Source organism: Ovis canadensis, chromosome 2 (genome assembly GCF_042477335.2).
Source record: "Ovis canadensis isolate MfBH-ARS-UI-01 breed Bighorn chromosome 2, ARS-UI_OviCan_v2, whole genome shotgun sequence".
Classification (NCBI taxonomy): domain Eukaryota; kingdom Metazoa; phylum Chordata; class Mammalia; order Artiodactyla; family Bovidae; genus Ovis; species Ovis canadensis.
This window is the reverse complement of record NC_091246.1, coordinates 28,657,461-28,675,243: the sequence shown is the minus strand read 5'-3', so window position 1 is coordinate 28,675,243 and position 17,783 is coordinate 28,657,461. Positions and strand designations below refer to the sequence as shown.

Genomic DNA, 17,783 nt, shown 5'->3' with positions numbered 1-17,783 from the left:
GGCAGAAGCTGCAATGTGCTGACTGACCTGGCCTCAGAAGTTACCCTTGATATTTCTGCAGTGTCCTATTGACTGCATTACTGCATCAACCCTATTCACAGTGGGCACAGCTGCAGCAGAGTGGGGTCACCAAGATTCCTCTTGGGGCATGGCTGCCACAAACATGCTTCTTGTTGGAGGGTGTCACCCACCTCCCAGTGGAGAATCCCCCCCTCCCTCACCTGAGGATGAGGGGGCACTTTACCCCAGTTCTTCTTTTCAGCATACTCCACCACCACATGACCCATGGATCATTACACCTAGTCTGCTGCTATGCTGCCAGGGTTCATCTCTGCCTTCTTGGGCCATTTCTGTACAGCATAGATTTGAGCTTGGGTCTCCAGGTCCTGATGAGGTCCCCTTGCCAGTCTTCTGCCTTAGGGATGTCAGCAAGGGGAAGGGCTGTGCTGGGTGATGGTGGCAGGCACTGTCCTTGCCACCCTGGGCTGGAAGCACTTGGATGGTTGATCTACCCCAGGCCAGGCTCTCTTTCCTCACAAAACTCCAACCACACATCCTGTATTATCTCCATTTTATGACAAGAATTGGGGCTCCAAGGGGCTTAGTGATGTATGGAGGTGACACACCCCATCAGCCAGGATGTGAAACCAGGTACCCCTGAGACAAAGGCTGTCCTCTCTTCCATCACCTGCTGATTGAGCTGCTCTGAGTCCACAGTAATGGCTGGGGGCTAGGTGCAACTCATCTTAATGTTGGTCTTCAGATTCCTGGAGAAGAGGCACTCATGTATCCTGGAGCTGGACCTGGGTCCAAGGTGGTCCTGTCCATAGGGCCTGGCACATGGTGGATTTCACTGCAATGAGTCATGGAGGTGAGCAAGAGCTTATCAGTGTCTTAGTCATAGAATTCTTCAAGTCTTTGGTTGAAAGGAAGAATATCTGGAGGTGAAAGTGGGTAGCATCTCTCAACTACTCCCTCCAAAACAACTGGTAAATATTTAGAAGAACGGAGGGTGGAAGCAAATCCCCTCTGCAGCTGGTGTGGGCATCCCTTGGGAACCCATGGAGAAACATGGCTGTGTGGTCTGCCAAGGCAGGTCAGCGTGGACTGGAGAAATTATCTCATTAACTGGCCCCTTCAATGGTTTCATTCGTTATACTCACATGATCCCTGTGTGTGAGGTACTGCCTCTGAGGGGGCTCTATGGTGACCCCCATACAACAAGGAAGCCAAGGTCCAGAGAAATCTCTTTGCTTTTTAAAAAACATGTAAGGCTGGATGAAGAATCCATCATTTAAACTGGACCAGAATTTGTGGTCTAAGCCTTGTAGCAATCTTGTATCTTCACTCTAAAAGTACTTCTCTCTAAAAGTCATGAAGCCCTCTCTGTGGGTGCTAGGAAGGGCTGAATCTGGTTGGAACAGCCAGATCATCAAATATGGGACAGATCTCAGGAAATTGGGGTGGGGGTGGCGAATGGCTTCACCCCTGGGAGCACCTTGAAACAATCCATTTTCAATTTTCCAACAGTCTATGGCCATTTTCACTGTTGCCACTCAAGAAAATTCAAGAAAGCCTCTGGTGACCCATTGGGCCATTTCTTTGATCTAGGAGCCACAGCCTGTATGGTCTGGAGCCAGCCCCACTGCTCAGGCACTGGATGCCCCTTCTCTGAAGGTCTGAGAGACGGGCACCTGGAAGTCTGCTTAGAAAAACCGATAGAGACAGAGGCAGGGTGACTGTAGCCTCCACACCCGGAACCACTTGGGGCACCCAGAGCAGTCTGTTAAACTTTAAACCACCACAGGCCACCTTGCGGCCAGCATCGCCTGGTCCTCGGACAGCATTCCAGCTGGTTGGGGCTGTATCTTTGCATGTGAGGCAAGGGAAGAACCAGTGAGCTTGAGTGTGTGATAGTGCGGAAATGCAAATGCTCTGTCGTTTAGTGACCCATATTGCGAAAACAGGCAAAAGGAAGTTGTGTTTTGCTGCGGCCTGAAGTCAGCCCTGGAGAGAAGTACATCCGCCACAGGAGACAGGTGAGTGGTGCTGGCTCTGGGGTCTTCGCCAGCCCAGAGAGCCTCTGCTGGCCCCATAAGGGGCACTTCTGGGGTCAGGGAAAGTTCAGAGCAGTAGTCATTCGGGGTCGGATGTCTCTAAGGCAGGAAGCTGCCATAGTGGCGCCGAGCGGTGTCTTGTGTCCCTTTTGTCTTCCTGTGGTGCCTCTGGCATGATTTGTAGCAGGTCGTTGAGCAGTGAGTGAGCACACTGCTGAGTGTCCTGTGGCAGTTTAGACCCAAGCAAAGATGAACTTGAGGGCCGGGGTCCTTGAATAGACTGGACCTATGGAGGAGGGATAAGCAGTCCCAAACACAGTCCCTAGAGACTGTGGGGCTTCAGAAGCCTCTGCAATCTGCATTTTAGGTCCTGACAGGGCCTGTCCATGATGGGCTGCTAGGAGGGAAGGCTGAGTCTGTCAGGGCCTCTTCAGAACCTCATGCTGTGCCCAGAGAGTGCAGGGTGGTGGCCAGGCCACCTCGACCTCGGGGAGGGTGATGGGCAGCCATGGGGTACCAGAGGCAGCTGTGTTTGTGCTGGTTGTACTGAGGGGGCATGTTCTAGGGCACAACTGTACCCAGAGCACTTGGCTCCCAGGACGCTGTGGCGTTTGCAGTGGGGAGTTCCTGTGATTGCAGACCATCAGCCCATTTATAGTTTCTTGGGGTCAGTGTGGGTTCCCCTTGGGAGGTGGAAAGATGGGTCTAGGGTTTTCACTGGAGGAGGGAACCTGAGTATGAAGCAGCAGGTAGCTGGTATCCTGGTGATGTTCGTGGCCCACTGGGACATTTGGCTTGCAGTCCCTCCCCCAGCTCTGTGACTATGGGCCACTGATTCTACCACCCAGCTTTCCCATATGTGAAGTGGGATCTGAGTGGTGCCAGGCTCCAGAGGTGAGCACAGCCCTGGGAGGCTGGGTGTGCTCAGGGAAGCTCTGCTGTTACTCACATCAGTCCTCAGACAAATCCCATGGTGACTTTGCTCCACCATTCTTTTAGGAGAGGAAACTGAGGGCCGCAGAGAAACTGAGGGCCACAGAGAAACTGAGGCCCATCCCTTGCCCCAGACCATGGACAGTAAGCTGAGAAGCTGGGCCCAAACTCAAACCTTTGGAGCCTGGAAATTTGATTGGCAAGTGGCCCTGGGGCTGGGTGGTGCTGGGTGCTGAGGGGAGGAAGTGGTTTGTCTTCGGCTGGGTAGTTGCAGGAGGCCAAGGCCCTGGTTCCGCAACTTGCACTGACGTCTGTTTCCACACAAAACCAGCACCTCCAAATATGCAGTGGCCCCCAAAGCTGGACAGGACTGTATGTTCTGCACACACAGAAGCCTAGACTGCAGTAGGTCTGTTGAGGTTAGAGCTGAGATGAGGTGTTGAGCAAGGCCCCAGAGGAAGGTTGAGGCCTTGCTGCCCTGAGCCCCTTGAGAGCCTAGGGTGGGGGTTGTTGCTGGACTCAGAACAGTGATCACAGAAGAGTCTCCAGGAGCACACCAGGATCACAGTCAAGTGCCAGGAGCACTTGCCTTGCTGCATCCTTGCCACCTGCTCCAGGTGGGCTCTGATGACCCCACTGACAGATGAGGAAACAGGTCCATAGAAAAGTGGATGAGCCTGGGAGTAAAAGTGTAACCTTGGAGCAGTATTGACCATAGCACAGATGTGAAACCCAAACCTGAATGGGGTGTCGCTCACCTGCATGACCCCCTGGCTGCCTACAGCTATGAGATCCATCCTGGCTCCAACCCCCAGATCCTGTCTCCTCCCCTCTGGGCTCACACACCTAAGCACACTGCCAGCTCTTCAGACGGCATGGCTCTCTCTTGTTTGCTTTGTGCCCTTCCCTCTGTCTGGGACACTGGTCCCTCTGCCTGTGATGCTGTTCTCTCTGTCTGAGATATTGTTCCCTCTACCTGGGACGCTGTTCCCTCTGTTTGGGTTGCTGTCCCCTGTCTGAGCCCCTGTGTGTGGTAGCAATGACTGGTTGCCTAGGTTCCCATTGAAGTGGATGGTAACCTACCTTGTACATCAGTTCTGGGGGGTTTGGTGGGGGCTACTTGGAGCCCCTTGGTGCCCAAGACACCGAGCTCTTGCTGGTGCAGCCATGCGGCTTTGGTGGGGGTGAATCCACCCTCTAGGCCTCCATTTCACTGTAATTACCTGACAGGGTCACTGTGCAGTTAGATAAGATGATGTGGGGCTGTCAAGTGACGGACGGTAGGAAATGGGGTTTGACCCCCTGTAATCTTGATTTGCATTTTGTATTTTCAAAAATTTGGACTTGACCAGAGCATATTTTTGTAGGGCTATGTAAAAGTACATATTAGAAGGAAATAAAACTGAGATGTTGATTCAGATTCATCTATTCACTTACTCACTGAACATGCTTACTGAGCCCTGCTGTCTGCCAGGTGGCGGACCACATGAAGGAGGTAAGATTTCCACCTGTGTGGTCTGCAGCCGGTGGGGAGTGGAGTGGGGAGGTGTGGGTGAGCCTGGCGGGTAGGAGCTATGGAGGAGGCGGTTCTCTTCTGAGGAAGGCCTATCACGGAGCAGGGAATGAGTGCGGGGAGCTGGGCTAGGCTGTTCCTCTAGAGGGAGGGCCTTGCAAAGTCCCCTGAAGTGGCTCAGTGTGGAGGGAGAGGCAGAGTCATATCTGTGATAGGGTTTTCAGTGTCAACTGGAAGCTGTTGGAAAGTTCTTATCTGTTTTGATTCATTGCTTTTTTAAATAAAAATTTTAAACACAATCAAAAGTAGAGAGGAATATTTAGTGAGCCCAGGGTGCCCCATGGGAGAGGTCAGAATGGAACAAGGAGCCCCTGTTGCCTCACCCTGAGTGTGGGCCTAGGGATCTTGGGTGCTGTGGGGATAAACTCTTTTCCCAAAAAACTTTATTACAAAACATTTTAAAAATACAAAGCTGCAATAATTTTGCAGTGCTCACTCCTGAGATTCTACTTGCTTTATCATACATCCAGCTGCTTATGCAAGAAAGGATTTTACTTTTTTTTCCAAGGTTGTGATTTTATTTCTGTGGTTACTTTTGATGTATGGCAATGCATAGTGTCTGTAGTATTTATACTTAATTCTCCTTCTAGAAAAAATAAAATAAAAACAGAAACAAAATATGAATCAGAAATAAGCATAAAAAATTTAAAAATAGAAAAAAAAGGAAATAAAGAAGAATAGTAAATATATACATAAGCAAAAAAATGAAGTTGAAGCAGTACAGGGACTTTCCTGGCAGGCCAGTGGTTAAGACTCCACGCTTTCACTGCAGGGGGCATGGTTTGGAGCCTGGGTTGGTGAACTAAAATCCCACATGCCGTGCAGCACGGCCAAAGAAGAGAGAAAGAAAGAAATATCACAGTGATCTGTTTCCCAGACACACCTGCCTGTTTACAGTGCAGCTCTGCTTGTGGGCCTTCTAGTCATAGCTCCAGTGCATTCTTGGACTTGCTTTCCCTGAACTTCTGTCAACTCAGCTCTGGGCACATGTCATCACTACTGGGCTCATTGTGTAATTTTACCAACTCCTACTGTAGCTGAGCAAGCCCTGTGATGGGGAACTAGGAGCTTCAGGTGATGCTAATGGCCGACGCTCATCAGCCTGGTGAGGTGTCCTGCCCATCTTTGTCTGTTAGAACCACTAAAAAGCAATGATATACCCAGTTGGAGGTAGAGTGTTGTGTGCTGCCTCAGGCTTTAAGAACCTTTATGGGACTGTTGTTGGGTCCAATGCTGTTGACCAGTCTCCTTTCCTCCTCGCTCTGCTAGCCCCATCCTGCCTTGAAGTCCCATTGACTCCCACTGAATTTTGAAGCATATGGCACCCCAGTGTCTGTGTCCATCTTCGGGTTCTCAGCACACAGGATGGAGCAGACTGTACCATCCAGAACACTTCCTAGGCTGAGGCCCCAAGACAAGTATTGTGCTTCTGGATCCTAACACTGGAGTGCAGGCACCTCTGGGTCATGGAGCAGCTTTGCAGACATGCCATCAATTGTTGCGTCTGGCAGGGCCTGTACAACCAGACCTTTGTTGTGCCTCGTAAGTTTCTGCAGCCTTATCCCCCAGCCTGCAACCTGCATGTAGGTATGTGCAGCATAGCAGTCTCTGGTATTGCCCCATGGTGCTGTCAGTACTGTTTGGATTCCCTCCTTCACGTAACCAACCACCCCACTGAGCACTATCATCTCTCATGATTCTGGGACTGGTGGGGTGCATTCCAGTGGCTCTCATTCAGGGCTTCTCTGGGACTGTAGCCAGTCAAGGGTAGAACTGTTTCAAAGGCTTCCTCTCAGGCTCACACCTCTGATGGCTGCTGATAGCTGTCAGCTGGGGCCCCATGTTCCGGGGCTACTAAGCCATGTCAGTGACACACCTGTGGAGATCCCTGCCCACTTGGGGCCTCCAAGGTACCAGGTGACAGGCAGCAAGAGAGAAGGGCATAGCGTTGATTTTAGTGGGAGCTCCTGCACTGCATCCGTAGTGGGGACGTCCAGCGTCAGGTGGAGCAGAATCGTGGCCCGTCTGCAGGACTATCCCTGCCTGTCTCAGGCAGGTGCCAAGCAGTTTGGGGACTCCAGGGCAGGGACCACACCCCTCCTACCACCCTATCCACTGGCTGCACGATGCACTTGGTAGTGGGGCACATTTAATTTCTCTGTACTTCTCCAGTCCCCATGCCTCCCCTGGTCCCAGGTTTGGGGCCTTTGATACTGGCTGGTGGCAGCCTTGGGTGTCAGGGGCCCTGGGCCCTGGCTGAGTTCAGTAGCAGGCTCAATTCACCTAGGGTGGGCTCTCTCAGCTCAGAGAGCTCAGGGCTTCGAAGAGAGAGGTGAGTGGCTGGGAAGATAGAAATGACAAATGCTGCTTGGCTCCTGCATGGTTTTACATCTTTGGCCTTGGACATGTCAGAGTGAGCCTGGAACCCAGTCCAGGGGGTTCAGAGAAGCGTATCTGCTGCAGCCTCCCCAGGCTCTGGGCCTGCCACACCCCTTACCACCGTCCTCTACATAGTTCATTGTCCCTTCTGTAACAAGGAAAATGACACTGGTGAATGTCAGCAACTCACCAAATCTATGTAACTCAGAGGTATCACCTTCCTTGAAGTATAGTCAACATACAATTAACTGCATATGTTTAAGATGTATGATTGGATGTTTCAGCATACACACACGTACACACACACATGTGATGAGCACATCTGTCAGCTCTGCAAGGCTTCCTTGTGTTCCATTGTAACCCCCACACCACACGTACCCCTCCTTCCAGGCAACATCCTGGTCTGCTTTCTGGCATCACATGTTAGGGTACATTTCCTAGAATTCTAAATGGAAAAACAAGTAGGCACCTTTTCCTTTGTCTTTTTTTCACTTGAAATAATTTTTTCTAGATTCATCCTTATTAGTGAGAAGCATTCCCTTTTCCCCTCAGTGATCAAAAGGTTTGTGTAGAATTGATATCAACTTTGGTCATTTTTTTCTCGAGTATTTTTCAAGCTCACTCCTTTTTAACACTCCACATATGTATTCTGGTTACACAAATATTATGCTGCTCATAGTTTTTCTGCATCTCACAATTCATTCTCTCTCTTTCATTTTAGAAAGCTTCTATAGTCTCTCCAAACTCACTAATTTTTCTTCTTTAATGTCTAATCTGCCATCAGTCCCTTCCAGTGGGTTTTGATCTCACACCTTGTGTTTTCCATCTTTAGAAATTGCGTATGCATCTTTTTTTTATTTTCCATGTCTCTGCTGACCTTTTGAATATAAAGCAGGTACTGCTGCTGCCTTAAAGACCTTGTCTGCTAATTCTAGTATCTGTATCAGATATGAGTCGATTGCAGTTCATTGACTTTTCCTCCTCACTGTGGGCTGTGTATTCGTGCCCTCTGTGTCTGGTAATTCTTGGTTGGATGCCAGACACTGTAAATTTCACCTTACTGGATTCTGAATATGTCTGTGCTTCTATAATTGTCCTGGAGCATTGTTTAGAAATGCTATTAAGTTGCTTGTAAACAGAGAGAGTTTCCTGTTAAAATTCATCTGTATTCATTAGGTGGGACCTGAGTAGAGCTCACTGTGGGGCTAATTATGCCCCCACATTGAGGCAAGACCCTTCCAAGTTATCTAAGTCCCTGTGGATATTGGGGTTTTCAATCTGGCTGGTGGAAACAGGCTTATTCCCTGCCTTGTGTGAGCCTGAGTTGATGTTCCCTTTGATCCTCTCAGGTAGTTCTTTCTCAAGTCTTGTAGTTTCCTCGCACATGCACTGAGCTATCCCGAGGGGCCCTCGTCGGTTCTCTGTGCTCCCTCTGTGCAGCTCTCTCTCTAGCCCTCTACCCTGTGACGTCCAGCTGCTTTGGTGTTTCTGGATGCCCAGCTCTGTCTCCTCACTCAGGGGTCGACTTGGGATCCCCTTCTCCAGGCAGGAAGTTGGGGTGACAGAGGGCTCGCTGCACATGTTTCCACCTTCAGAAGCACTGTGCTTTGCTGCCTGGTGTAAGGTGTCTCTCAAACTGCTGTTTCGTATGCTTTATCCATGATTAGTTGTTTCAGGTGAGAGAGTAGCTCCAGCTAATTCAGTCTTGACCAGAAGCAGGAGGCCCTGAGGTGTGACTGCAGCAGGCTCAACCTGGCACCGGATGGCTGCAGTAGACATGCCAAAGCTGAGTGTGTGGCCTGAATTCCATCTGGCATATTTTTACTGCTGTGTCATGTCTGATTTCTGGAAACTGGAGATTATCTCCTGTGCTATGAGAAGAATGCGGCAAAGCATGCATTTTCTGTTTAGAAATATTGATATTCCTCCCCATTAAGTTCTTGAAGAATGTGGCAGTAGCAATACTAAATGTGCACCCTGCACTGATTTTGGCGTCACTTGACTCAAGAAATCTGATTACACTGGGAGACAAGAGGGCAGGAGACTCACAGGGTCTGGATCTCTGCTTGGCTCCCGGGGCCTCACCTCAAGGCCATGTGCGTACAGAGGTGGGTCACACTTCTCTTCCGAGCACACTCTGCCAGGAGGCCCTTCTGTTGCATGGGTGGCCAAGGGTCAGGCTTCAGGACACCTTTTTGATTGTGTGTCTTGAGGGGAGGGGGACCTGTGCCTCCACTGATGGTTCTTTATTTTGTTTAGTGAGAGAGGAAGGGAATGTGTGAAGAAGCCACTGACAGCAGAGCTGATTGTGACTATGAGCAAAGGGAGTGCATGTGGAGGGCCTGCTGGGTCCCCTCAGTCATGATGGGCACTGCACACTCGAAGGGACCCTTTCTCCCTGAGTCATGGCATGACTGGGGACAAGCTCAATTCTGGCCCCAGTTTTAAGCCAGCCCTAGAAGCTGCTACATGCCACAGCCGTTGTCACACATGCTCCCCTGGGCTAGGGGCCAGGGAATCAGCCATGCTCCATCTACCCATAGGCCTCTACGACCTGCTCAGGGGTCCCCTGCACTGAGTGGTGGCCTGAAGCCGCCCTTCCATCTTCTCCCTGGAGAACTAGGTCTGTCACCCAGGTTGCTCTAAGTGCCAGTGGAGGAGGTGGTTGACATTCTCTTTTCACCATTTTTTTTTTAGAACCTCCTGAACTGCTCCACTTCAAAACTGCTGGACGAGAAAAAGATTTTCAGCAAATCCCTCACCCCCGACCCCCCGTCTCGTGCAAGGCCTCGGCTGGCCAACCCAAAGGACCCACAAAGCAGCCGGCAGGGAGCCTGGCACCCGCCCTTCACCTCAGTGCCCTCTGGAGTCTGCCAGCCTCAGGTAACCCACCTGCTGCTCAGGAATCAGTGGCTGCTGTTCCTGGCCCCTGCCTCCTCTGCAGCCCCACTGTGGCTTCAAGTAAAAGATTTGGGGGCATGTCGGTCTCCTGCAGTCTAGTTTCACCTTTGACCCTCTCTGTGCAGGTCTGACACTTGACTGACTGACACTTGAAGGGACGTTTCCTCCACAAGGTTTTCCAGAAGAGGCACCATGTGAGAGCATGGAACAGCCCCAGTGCGTAAACGCAGCAGCATGAGGAATTCGGGACCAAGGTCCAGGCTCCTCAGCCCCTGGGTCTCTGGAAAGTGTCAGGTTACCTGTCAGACAGAATATCTACAGTGCTATTGAGGGAGGGTCTTGATAGCGATCCTGCCTCACCTCAGAGCTACCTTGCAGGATAGAGTGTCATGGATGCCAGAGCAGGGTGCAGACCAGATCCACTGTGCTCAAGATGGTTATTGCTATTATTTTATGCATTTATTTCTAATTCATTGAGGAGCAGGTAGCTTCATGCTACAGAAGTCATTCCTCCCTCTCCTGTCTTTTTCTTTCACCCTCTTTTTTCTTTCCTTTCTTCCTTCCTTTGTCTCTTTTTCTCTCTCTTTCTTTCTCCCTCTCTCCCTCCCTCCACCCCTCTCTCTCTTCCTTCTTTCTTTATGAAGAAATTAACTTTTAAAATAAAATGCTTTGTATTTGCCATTGCCCGAAAACCAGCTGAGGCTGACAGGGGTGCTCAAGTACAGCCCCATGTTGACTTTCTCCAGAGGGCCCTACCTGGGGGCTGGTCCACAGGCCAGCTGGCACTGACTTCACTCATTTCTCCCTGACAGGAAGCCCCCAGCCAGCCCCTCACAGAGATCAGAGAACTCAGCTCTGAGGATGGAGCCAGGAGGGGGGTCCTCAACACCCCCGGCCCCCAATGCCACCATGGAGGAGCCAGATGCTGGGCCTAATAACTCCTCCCTGGAGCAACCAAGCACAGACCCAGGGAAGCTCCCAGCGCTCCCTGTCGGGCCTGGAACTCATTACAGGGAGCCTGCCTCTGGGAGCCCTGGCAGCCAGGCCTCTGCTGGGGACGTGAGCTCAGTGGGTGAGGCCAGCAGCTCTAAGATCCCTAACCGGGACAGCGGGATAGACAGCCCATCCTGCAGCGTGGTCGGCGAGCACTTCTGTGAGGACAGCGGTGAGGTGGGCCCAGGTACCATCATCAAAGGGCCACACCTGGGGACAGCCCTGGGCGGCAAGTCTCCACAGGAGGAGGCTTATAGCGATGCAGGCGAGGGCAGCAGTGAGGAGCCAGACCCCGAGAACAACCCTTCTAAGGTTGACACGGATCCAGCCAAGGTAGGTCACCTTCCTGCACCAGGTGTCAGGGGCTGCAGGGCCCTCCTCTGAGGGTATTGGAGGTCTACAGGGCCATCACTTAGCCTGGTGCCAGTAGCAGGGTGCATACTCAAACACCACTCTCAAAGAAGCCCCTGCAATGGGTTGGTGGGCAGTCCCGAGGGCAGGACCACACAAGCAGGGGTCTCCCCGACACATCAGGCAATGATCTCACTCCTGAGCCTCAGTTCCATGGCCACACAGTGGCCCAGTCTTAATGGAAACAGCACTGCCACCAGCTCTGTTCACCAGTGCTTGCTGCCTGCCTTGCAGAAGCCTCATGAAGAAGTCAGCGTGGTTATCATGTTGTTTTATGAATGGGAAAACACTCCTGTTGCGCACGGGGTGTAAAGAGGCAGGAAGGGAGCCCAGGCATGGGAGTAGAGCCCCATGCAGATGGGCCAGGGAAACAGGTATGCTCATGCACTGTGGCTCAGTGTTAGAGAAAGCTCATCTGTGGCCCTTTAGCATTTGGGGCTCTGGGCTCTGCACTGGGACTCATGGGGACATGGGAGTAAAGCTGATAGCCCTGGCTTAGAGGGACCACAAGTGCATGGGAGAACAGCACAGGTAAGCTGCAAGTGACTGGGTCTCAAGAGAAGCGCAGGTGGCCTTTGGTTGGAGATGGTATTGACAAACATGGCTGCATCAAGAGGCAGGTTTGTGGGCAAATGGCAGCCACAGGCCTATGCTGTTGTAGTCTCAGCGAGTGGGCTGGGGGCATATTTTAAAATAGGTGTTATTATTATTCAGGAATGGCGAAGCCAACAAATCAGGAGATGACCCCTGTGTAAAGACAGTTTATTACTCATAGCACATGAAAAGAGGGGGCGCATCATACCAAGGAGAACCAGAGAGAAACTCACCAGGGTGGGTCAGGAGACAGAGGGGGTGGAAATTGTGAGCAAGAATCTTTTTTTAATCACTTAATGATTGTTTTTAAAATTGAAGTATAATTGATGCACAAGTACTATTTAAGTTGCAGTAGAGTCTTTATTGTGATTTCTGAAGAGATGGATGGGTGAGACAGAGTAAGCAGGCCTAAGATTGGCCAGTCTGTGTAATTTCAGTGGGCTCCACGTACAGGGGCTGTCCCTGGATACCTCACACCTGGTCCTGTGTGATTCAGGAAAGAAGATGGTTGGCTGTGGGCTCTGGATGGGTTGGTTTGCACTTGAAAGACACTTTTTGTCTTGCTGGTGAATCCTTTATATCTCTAGGAATCAGTGTACCCTGGGAGGGACCGTATCTCTAGGGTCAGCAAGGCCCCAAAGCTTTGGTATTGAGATAATATTGGTCTCGTAGAATGAGTTAGTCCGTGTTCCTCATTCTTTGAATTTTTTGGAAAAATTTGAGAACAATTGGTGTTAATTTCCCAGTGAAACCATCTGTTCCTGGGCTTTTCTTTGTTGGGAAGTTTATTTTTTATTTAACCTCCTTATTTGTTATTGGTCCGTGAATGTTTTCTGTTTCTTTATGATTCAATCTTGGTAGGTTGTGTTTCTAGGAATTTATCTATGTCTTCTAATTTATTCAACTGTTTCATTGTCCATCTCTATGATTCCTCGCATTCTGTGGTATCGGTTGTAATGTTTCCTCTTTCATTTTATTTATTTGATTTCTCTCTCATTTTTTGTGGTTTGTCAATTTTGTTCATCTTTTCAAAAAACAACTCTTAGTTTTGTTGTTTTTTTAAAATGTATTTCTACTCTCTGTTTTATCTCTGCTCTAATCTGTTAGTTCCTTCCTCCTGATTCCTTTGGGTTTAGTGTGTTATTTTTCTAATCTTGAGGTACAAAGTTAGGTTGTTGATTTGAGATCTTTCCTCCTTATACATGTATGCATTTACAGCTATAAATGCCCCTCTTAGCACGGCTTTTACCACGTTCCGTAAGTTTTCATATGTTGTGTTTTCACTTTCATCTGTCTCAAGCTATTTTCTAATTTCCTTTGTGACTTCTTTGACTGTCGTTTACTACTACTACTAAGTCACTTCAGTCGTGTCCGACTCTGTGCGACCCCATAGACAGCAGCCCACGAGGCTCCCCTGTCCCTGGGATTCTCCAGGCAAGAACGCTGGAGTGGGTTGTCATTTCCTTCTCCAATGTATGAAAGTGAAAAGTGAAAGTGAAGTCGCTCAGTCGTGTCCGACCCTCAGCAACCCCATGGACTGTTGTTTAAGACTGTACTATCTAATTTCCAGAAATATGTGGATTTTCCAGGTTTTCCTGTGCTGTTGATTTCTAGTTTCACTCTGATGTGATTGGAAAAGATATTTCATATGATTTCAATCTTCAATTTGTTAATATTTGTTTTGTGGCCTAACACATGGTCTGATCTTGAGGGTTTCCATGTGCACTTGAGAAGAATGTATGTTCTGCCATTATTAGATAGAGTGGTCTATATATGTCTGTTAGGTTCATTCAGACACTGTTGTTCAAATCCCTTGCTTCTTTATTGATATTCTGCATGTCCTGTCCAGTATTGAATGTAGAGTAACTGAAGTCTCCTACAGTTATTTTGTTGTAATCAGCTTCTTTCTTCTAATCTGTTGAAGTTTGCTTCATATATTTAGGTGTTATGAGGTAAAGAACCTGCCTACAATTCAGTAGACCCAGGTTCGATTCCTGGTTTGGGAAGATCCCCTGGAGAAGGAAATGGCAACCCACTCCAGTATTCTTGCCTGGAGAATCCAATGGACAGAGGAGCCTGATAGGCTATAGTCCATGGGGTTGCAAGAGTCGGATACGACTTAGCAAGTAAACCACCACCACCATGAGGTTTGATGCATATTTATAATTTTTATATCTTCTTGGTGAATTGATCCTTTTATCATCATATAATGTCTTTGTATTGTGTAAGGTTTTTTATTTAAAGTCCATTTTGTCTGATGTAAGCAGGCCACTCAATCTATCTGTTGACTGTTTCCAGAAAGTATCTTTTTACGTCTTTCACTTACAGCCCATGTATATCCTTAAGCCTGAAGTGAGTTTCTTCTCTGTGCTCAGTCACTCAGTCATGTTTGACTCTCTGTGACCCCATGGACTGTAGCCTGCCAGGTTCCTCTGTCCATGGAATTTCCCAGGCAAGAATATTGGAGTGGGTTGCCATTTCCTCCTCCAGATCTTCCCAACCCAGGGATCAAACTCTCATCTCCTGCATCTGCTGCTTTGGCAGGTTGATTTTTTACTACTGAGCCACCTTGGAAGCCCGACTTTCTTGTGGGTAGCATATAACTGAATGCTGTTTGTTTTTTTTTTTTAATCTGTTCAACCAATCCATATCTTTTGATTGGGGAGTTCAAATCATTTACATTTAAACAAGTTACTGATATGGAAGAACTCACTATTACTTTTGTCATTGTTTTCTTTATGTTTTGTAACTTTTCTGTCCATCTCTTACTGCTTTCCTCTTTTAAGTGTAACTGATTTTTTTGTAATAATATGCCTTGACTCCCTTCTCATTGACCCTTGTGTATATTCTATATATTTTTCTATTGCTATTACATAAAATATTTAAAGTTATAGCATTGTATTTTAAGCTGGTAAAAACTTACTTCAATGGTAAACAAGCTGCTTTACAGCTGTCCCTACCAGATGATCTATATAATATCACAAATTACATGTTTATATGAACAGTATGCCCTTTCACATAGATTTATAGTTTTTAAATGTTTTTGTCCTTTTTGTGTTATTTTGTACCAAAAATTATGGTAGTATAGGTTACTATATTTGTTTATGCATTTATTTTTATTGAAGAACTTCATATTCTTATAAACTTCATGTTGCTATCTACCGTCTTTTCACAACTTAAAGGACTTCCTTCAGCATTTCTTGTATAGCAAGTCTAGTGATAATGAACTCTTTATCTTTTGCTTATTTGGGAAAGTCTTTATTCTTCACTTTTGAAGAATCACTTTGTTGAATAAGGTATTCTTGGTTGACAGCTGTTTTGTCTTTTTTTTCTTCTTCAGCCCTTTAAATATAGTATCCCACTGCCCACCTTCCCACCTTTTTAAATAATAGGTCCCAGTGTGGTTCTTTGGATTTGTCCTAGTTGGAGTTCCATGAGATTCTTGAATTTGCATGTCCATTTCATTTGGGAGACATTTTCAGCCAATAATTTATCAAGTAAACTCTCTGCTCCTTTCACTCTCTTCTTCTGGGACTCCCATAATGCATATATGGTCAATTTGATAGTATTCCATGGACTTCTTAGGCTCTCTTTGCTTTTCTTCATTGTTTTTCTTTTTGTTTCTCTGACTTTCAAATGACCTAGATTGAATTTTTTAGTCTAATTATTGAAATTTTCAGCTCTAGAATTTCTGTTTGGCTCTTTTTTATAGTTTCTATATGTTTAATTCAGAGAAGGCAATGGCATCCCCTCCAGTACTCTTGCCTGGAAAATCCCATGGACGAAGGAGCCTGATAGGCTGCAGTCCATGGGGTCGCTGAGGGTTGGACATGACTGAGCGACTTCACTTTCACTTTTCACTTTCATGCATTGGAGAAGGAAATGGCAACCCACTCCAGTGTTCTTGCCTGGAGAATCCCAGGGATGGGGGAGCCTGGTGGGCTTCCCGTCTATGGGGTCGCACAGAGCTGGACACGACTGAAGCGACTTAGCAACAGCATATCTTTAATTATATTTTCATTTAGTTAATGCATCACTTTCCTGATTTCACTAAGTTGTCTATTTGTGTTCCCTTTTTTTTTTTTTAGCTCATTGAGCATCTATATGACAGGTATTTAATATTTTTTTATAGGCAGCTCATAGATCTATGCTTCTTTAGGGTTTGTTTCTGGAATTTTATTTTGTTCCTTTAATCACACCACATTTCCCTATTTCTTTGTAATATTTTGCTGGAATTTGGCATCTGGAAAACAACCATCTCTCCAGTCTTCACATTCTGGCTTTGTGCAGGGAAAAATCTTAGCCAGTCAGGCTAGAAGTTCTAAAACTTAGTAAACTTTGTCTGATCTCTTGCTCCTCTGGCATCTCTCTGCAGATCATCAGCTCTAACATGCTTCTTGCCTCAGTTTTCAGTGTCTTTCAAACTCTGGCACTGGTCATGATAGCATTCCAAGTCTGGCAAGACAGAAACCATCCCTCAGGCAACTTCCAGATGAGACAGAACCCTGGATGTACAGTTCATTCATTCCTTTGTTTTCATCCTGAGGGAGGAGTATCATGGGGAGGAGGAGTTCCTCCCGGTCATGCCATGCTATTTTGCTTGGAGGAGGAACGTAAAAGGGTGTACCAAACACCAGTTGTCATTCGCTGCTTGATAGAATCTCTTCTTAGTTTTAAAATGGCTTGGAAGCCATAGTTTCTCAGCTGTCTTGAGATTTCACAAAGGTATTCTTGTTTGTATATTGTTAACTCCATGTCTATGTAGGAGAAGGAAGGCCTGGAGCTTTCTTTTTTGTAAATTTATTTTCTTGAAGCATAGTTGATTTCCAATGTTATGTTAATTTTTACTGTATAGTAAAGTGATTCAGTTATACATTCTTTTTAATATGTTTTCCACTATGGTTTATCACAGGAATTGGATATAATTCCCTATGCTATACACTAGGACCTTGTTTATCCATTTTATATGCTATATATAGTAGTTTGCATTTGCTAATCCCAGACTCCCAGTTCATCCCTCCTACACCTCACCCTTCTTCTTGGCAATCACAAGTCTGTTCACTATATCTGTGAGCCTGTTTTTGTTTCATAGATAAGTTCATTTGTGTCATATTTCATATTCCACATATAAGTGATATCCCTGGAGGAGGGCATGGCAACCCACTCCAGTATTCTTGCTTGGAGAATCCTCATGGACAGGGAGCCTGGTGGGCTACAGTCCATAAGGCTGCAAAGAGTCAGACACAACTGAGCAACTAAGCATGTAAGTGATATCACATGGTCTTTCTCTGTCCGACTTACTTCACTTAGTATGATAATATCTAGTCCATGTTGCTGCCAATGGCATTATGTCACTTATTTTACTGGCTGAGCAATATTCCCTTGTATATATGCACCACCTCTTCTTTATCCATTTATCTGCTAATGAACATTTAGGTTGTTTCTGTGTCTTGGCTATCATAAACAGTGCTGCAATAAACATTAGGGTACATGTACCTTTTTAAATTATAGTTTTCTCTGGACGTATGCCCAGGAGTGGGATTATAAGATCATATGGCAACTCTAGTTTTACTTTTTTGAGGAATCTCCATATTGGCTACACCAATTTATATCCTCACCAATAGTGTAGGAGAGTTCCCTTTTCTCCACACCCTCTCTAATATTCTTATTTGTTGACTTTTTAATGACTGATGACCACTCTGACCAGTGTGAGGTGATACCCTCATTATAGTTTTGATTTGCTTTTCTGTAACAATTAATGATGTTGAGCATCTTTTCATGTCTCTGTTGGGAGGGCTGGTAGCTTTCTAATTTGCCACCTTGGTGATATCATTCCACAGTATATTTTGATGTGGCTATTGTAGCTGCTCTGCAGTCAAAGCCCTGGGAGGATAGTTTTCTCTTGGCTGCAGAAGATTTGAGGGGATTGGTAAAAACTATTC

General features: G+C 47.1%; 1 protein-coding gene across 15 annotated transcripts in view; it reads left to right on the top strand.

The window, feature by feature from the left end:
* The first annotated feature begins 1,766 nt into the window (after positions 1-1,766).
* The window catches only part of FGD3 (FYVE, RhoGEF and PH domain containing 3), a 41,378-nt gene continuing 25,361 nt past the window's right edge, over positions 1,767-17,783 (top strand). For 3 of the 15 annotated variants that reach the window (XM_069575650.1, XM_069575649.1, XM_069575663.1), the window contains exons 1-4: positions 1,767-2,039; positions 9,640-9,825; positions 9,969-10,097; positions 10,656-11,169. In XM_069575650.1, coding sequence (XP_069431751.1) covers positions 10,078-10,097; positions 10,656-11,169 — 534 coding nt within the window. In that variant the 5' untranslated portion in view covers positions 1,767-2,039; positions 9,640-9,825; positions 9,969-10,077. The remainder of the gene's footprint in view (positions 2,040-9,639; positions 9,826-9,968; positions 10,098-10,655; positions 11,170-17,783) is intronic. The other 12 variants (XM_069575652.1, XM_069575651.1, XM_069575664.1 and 9 more) reach the window with 8 other exon arrangements.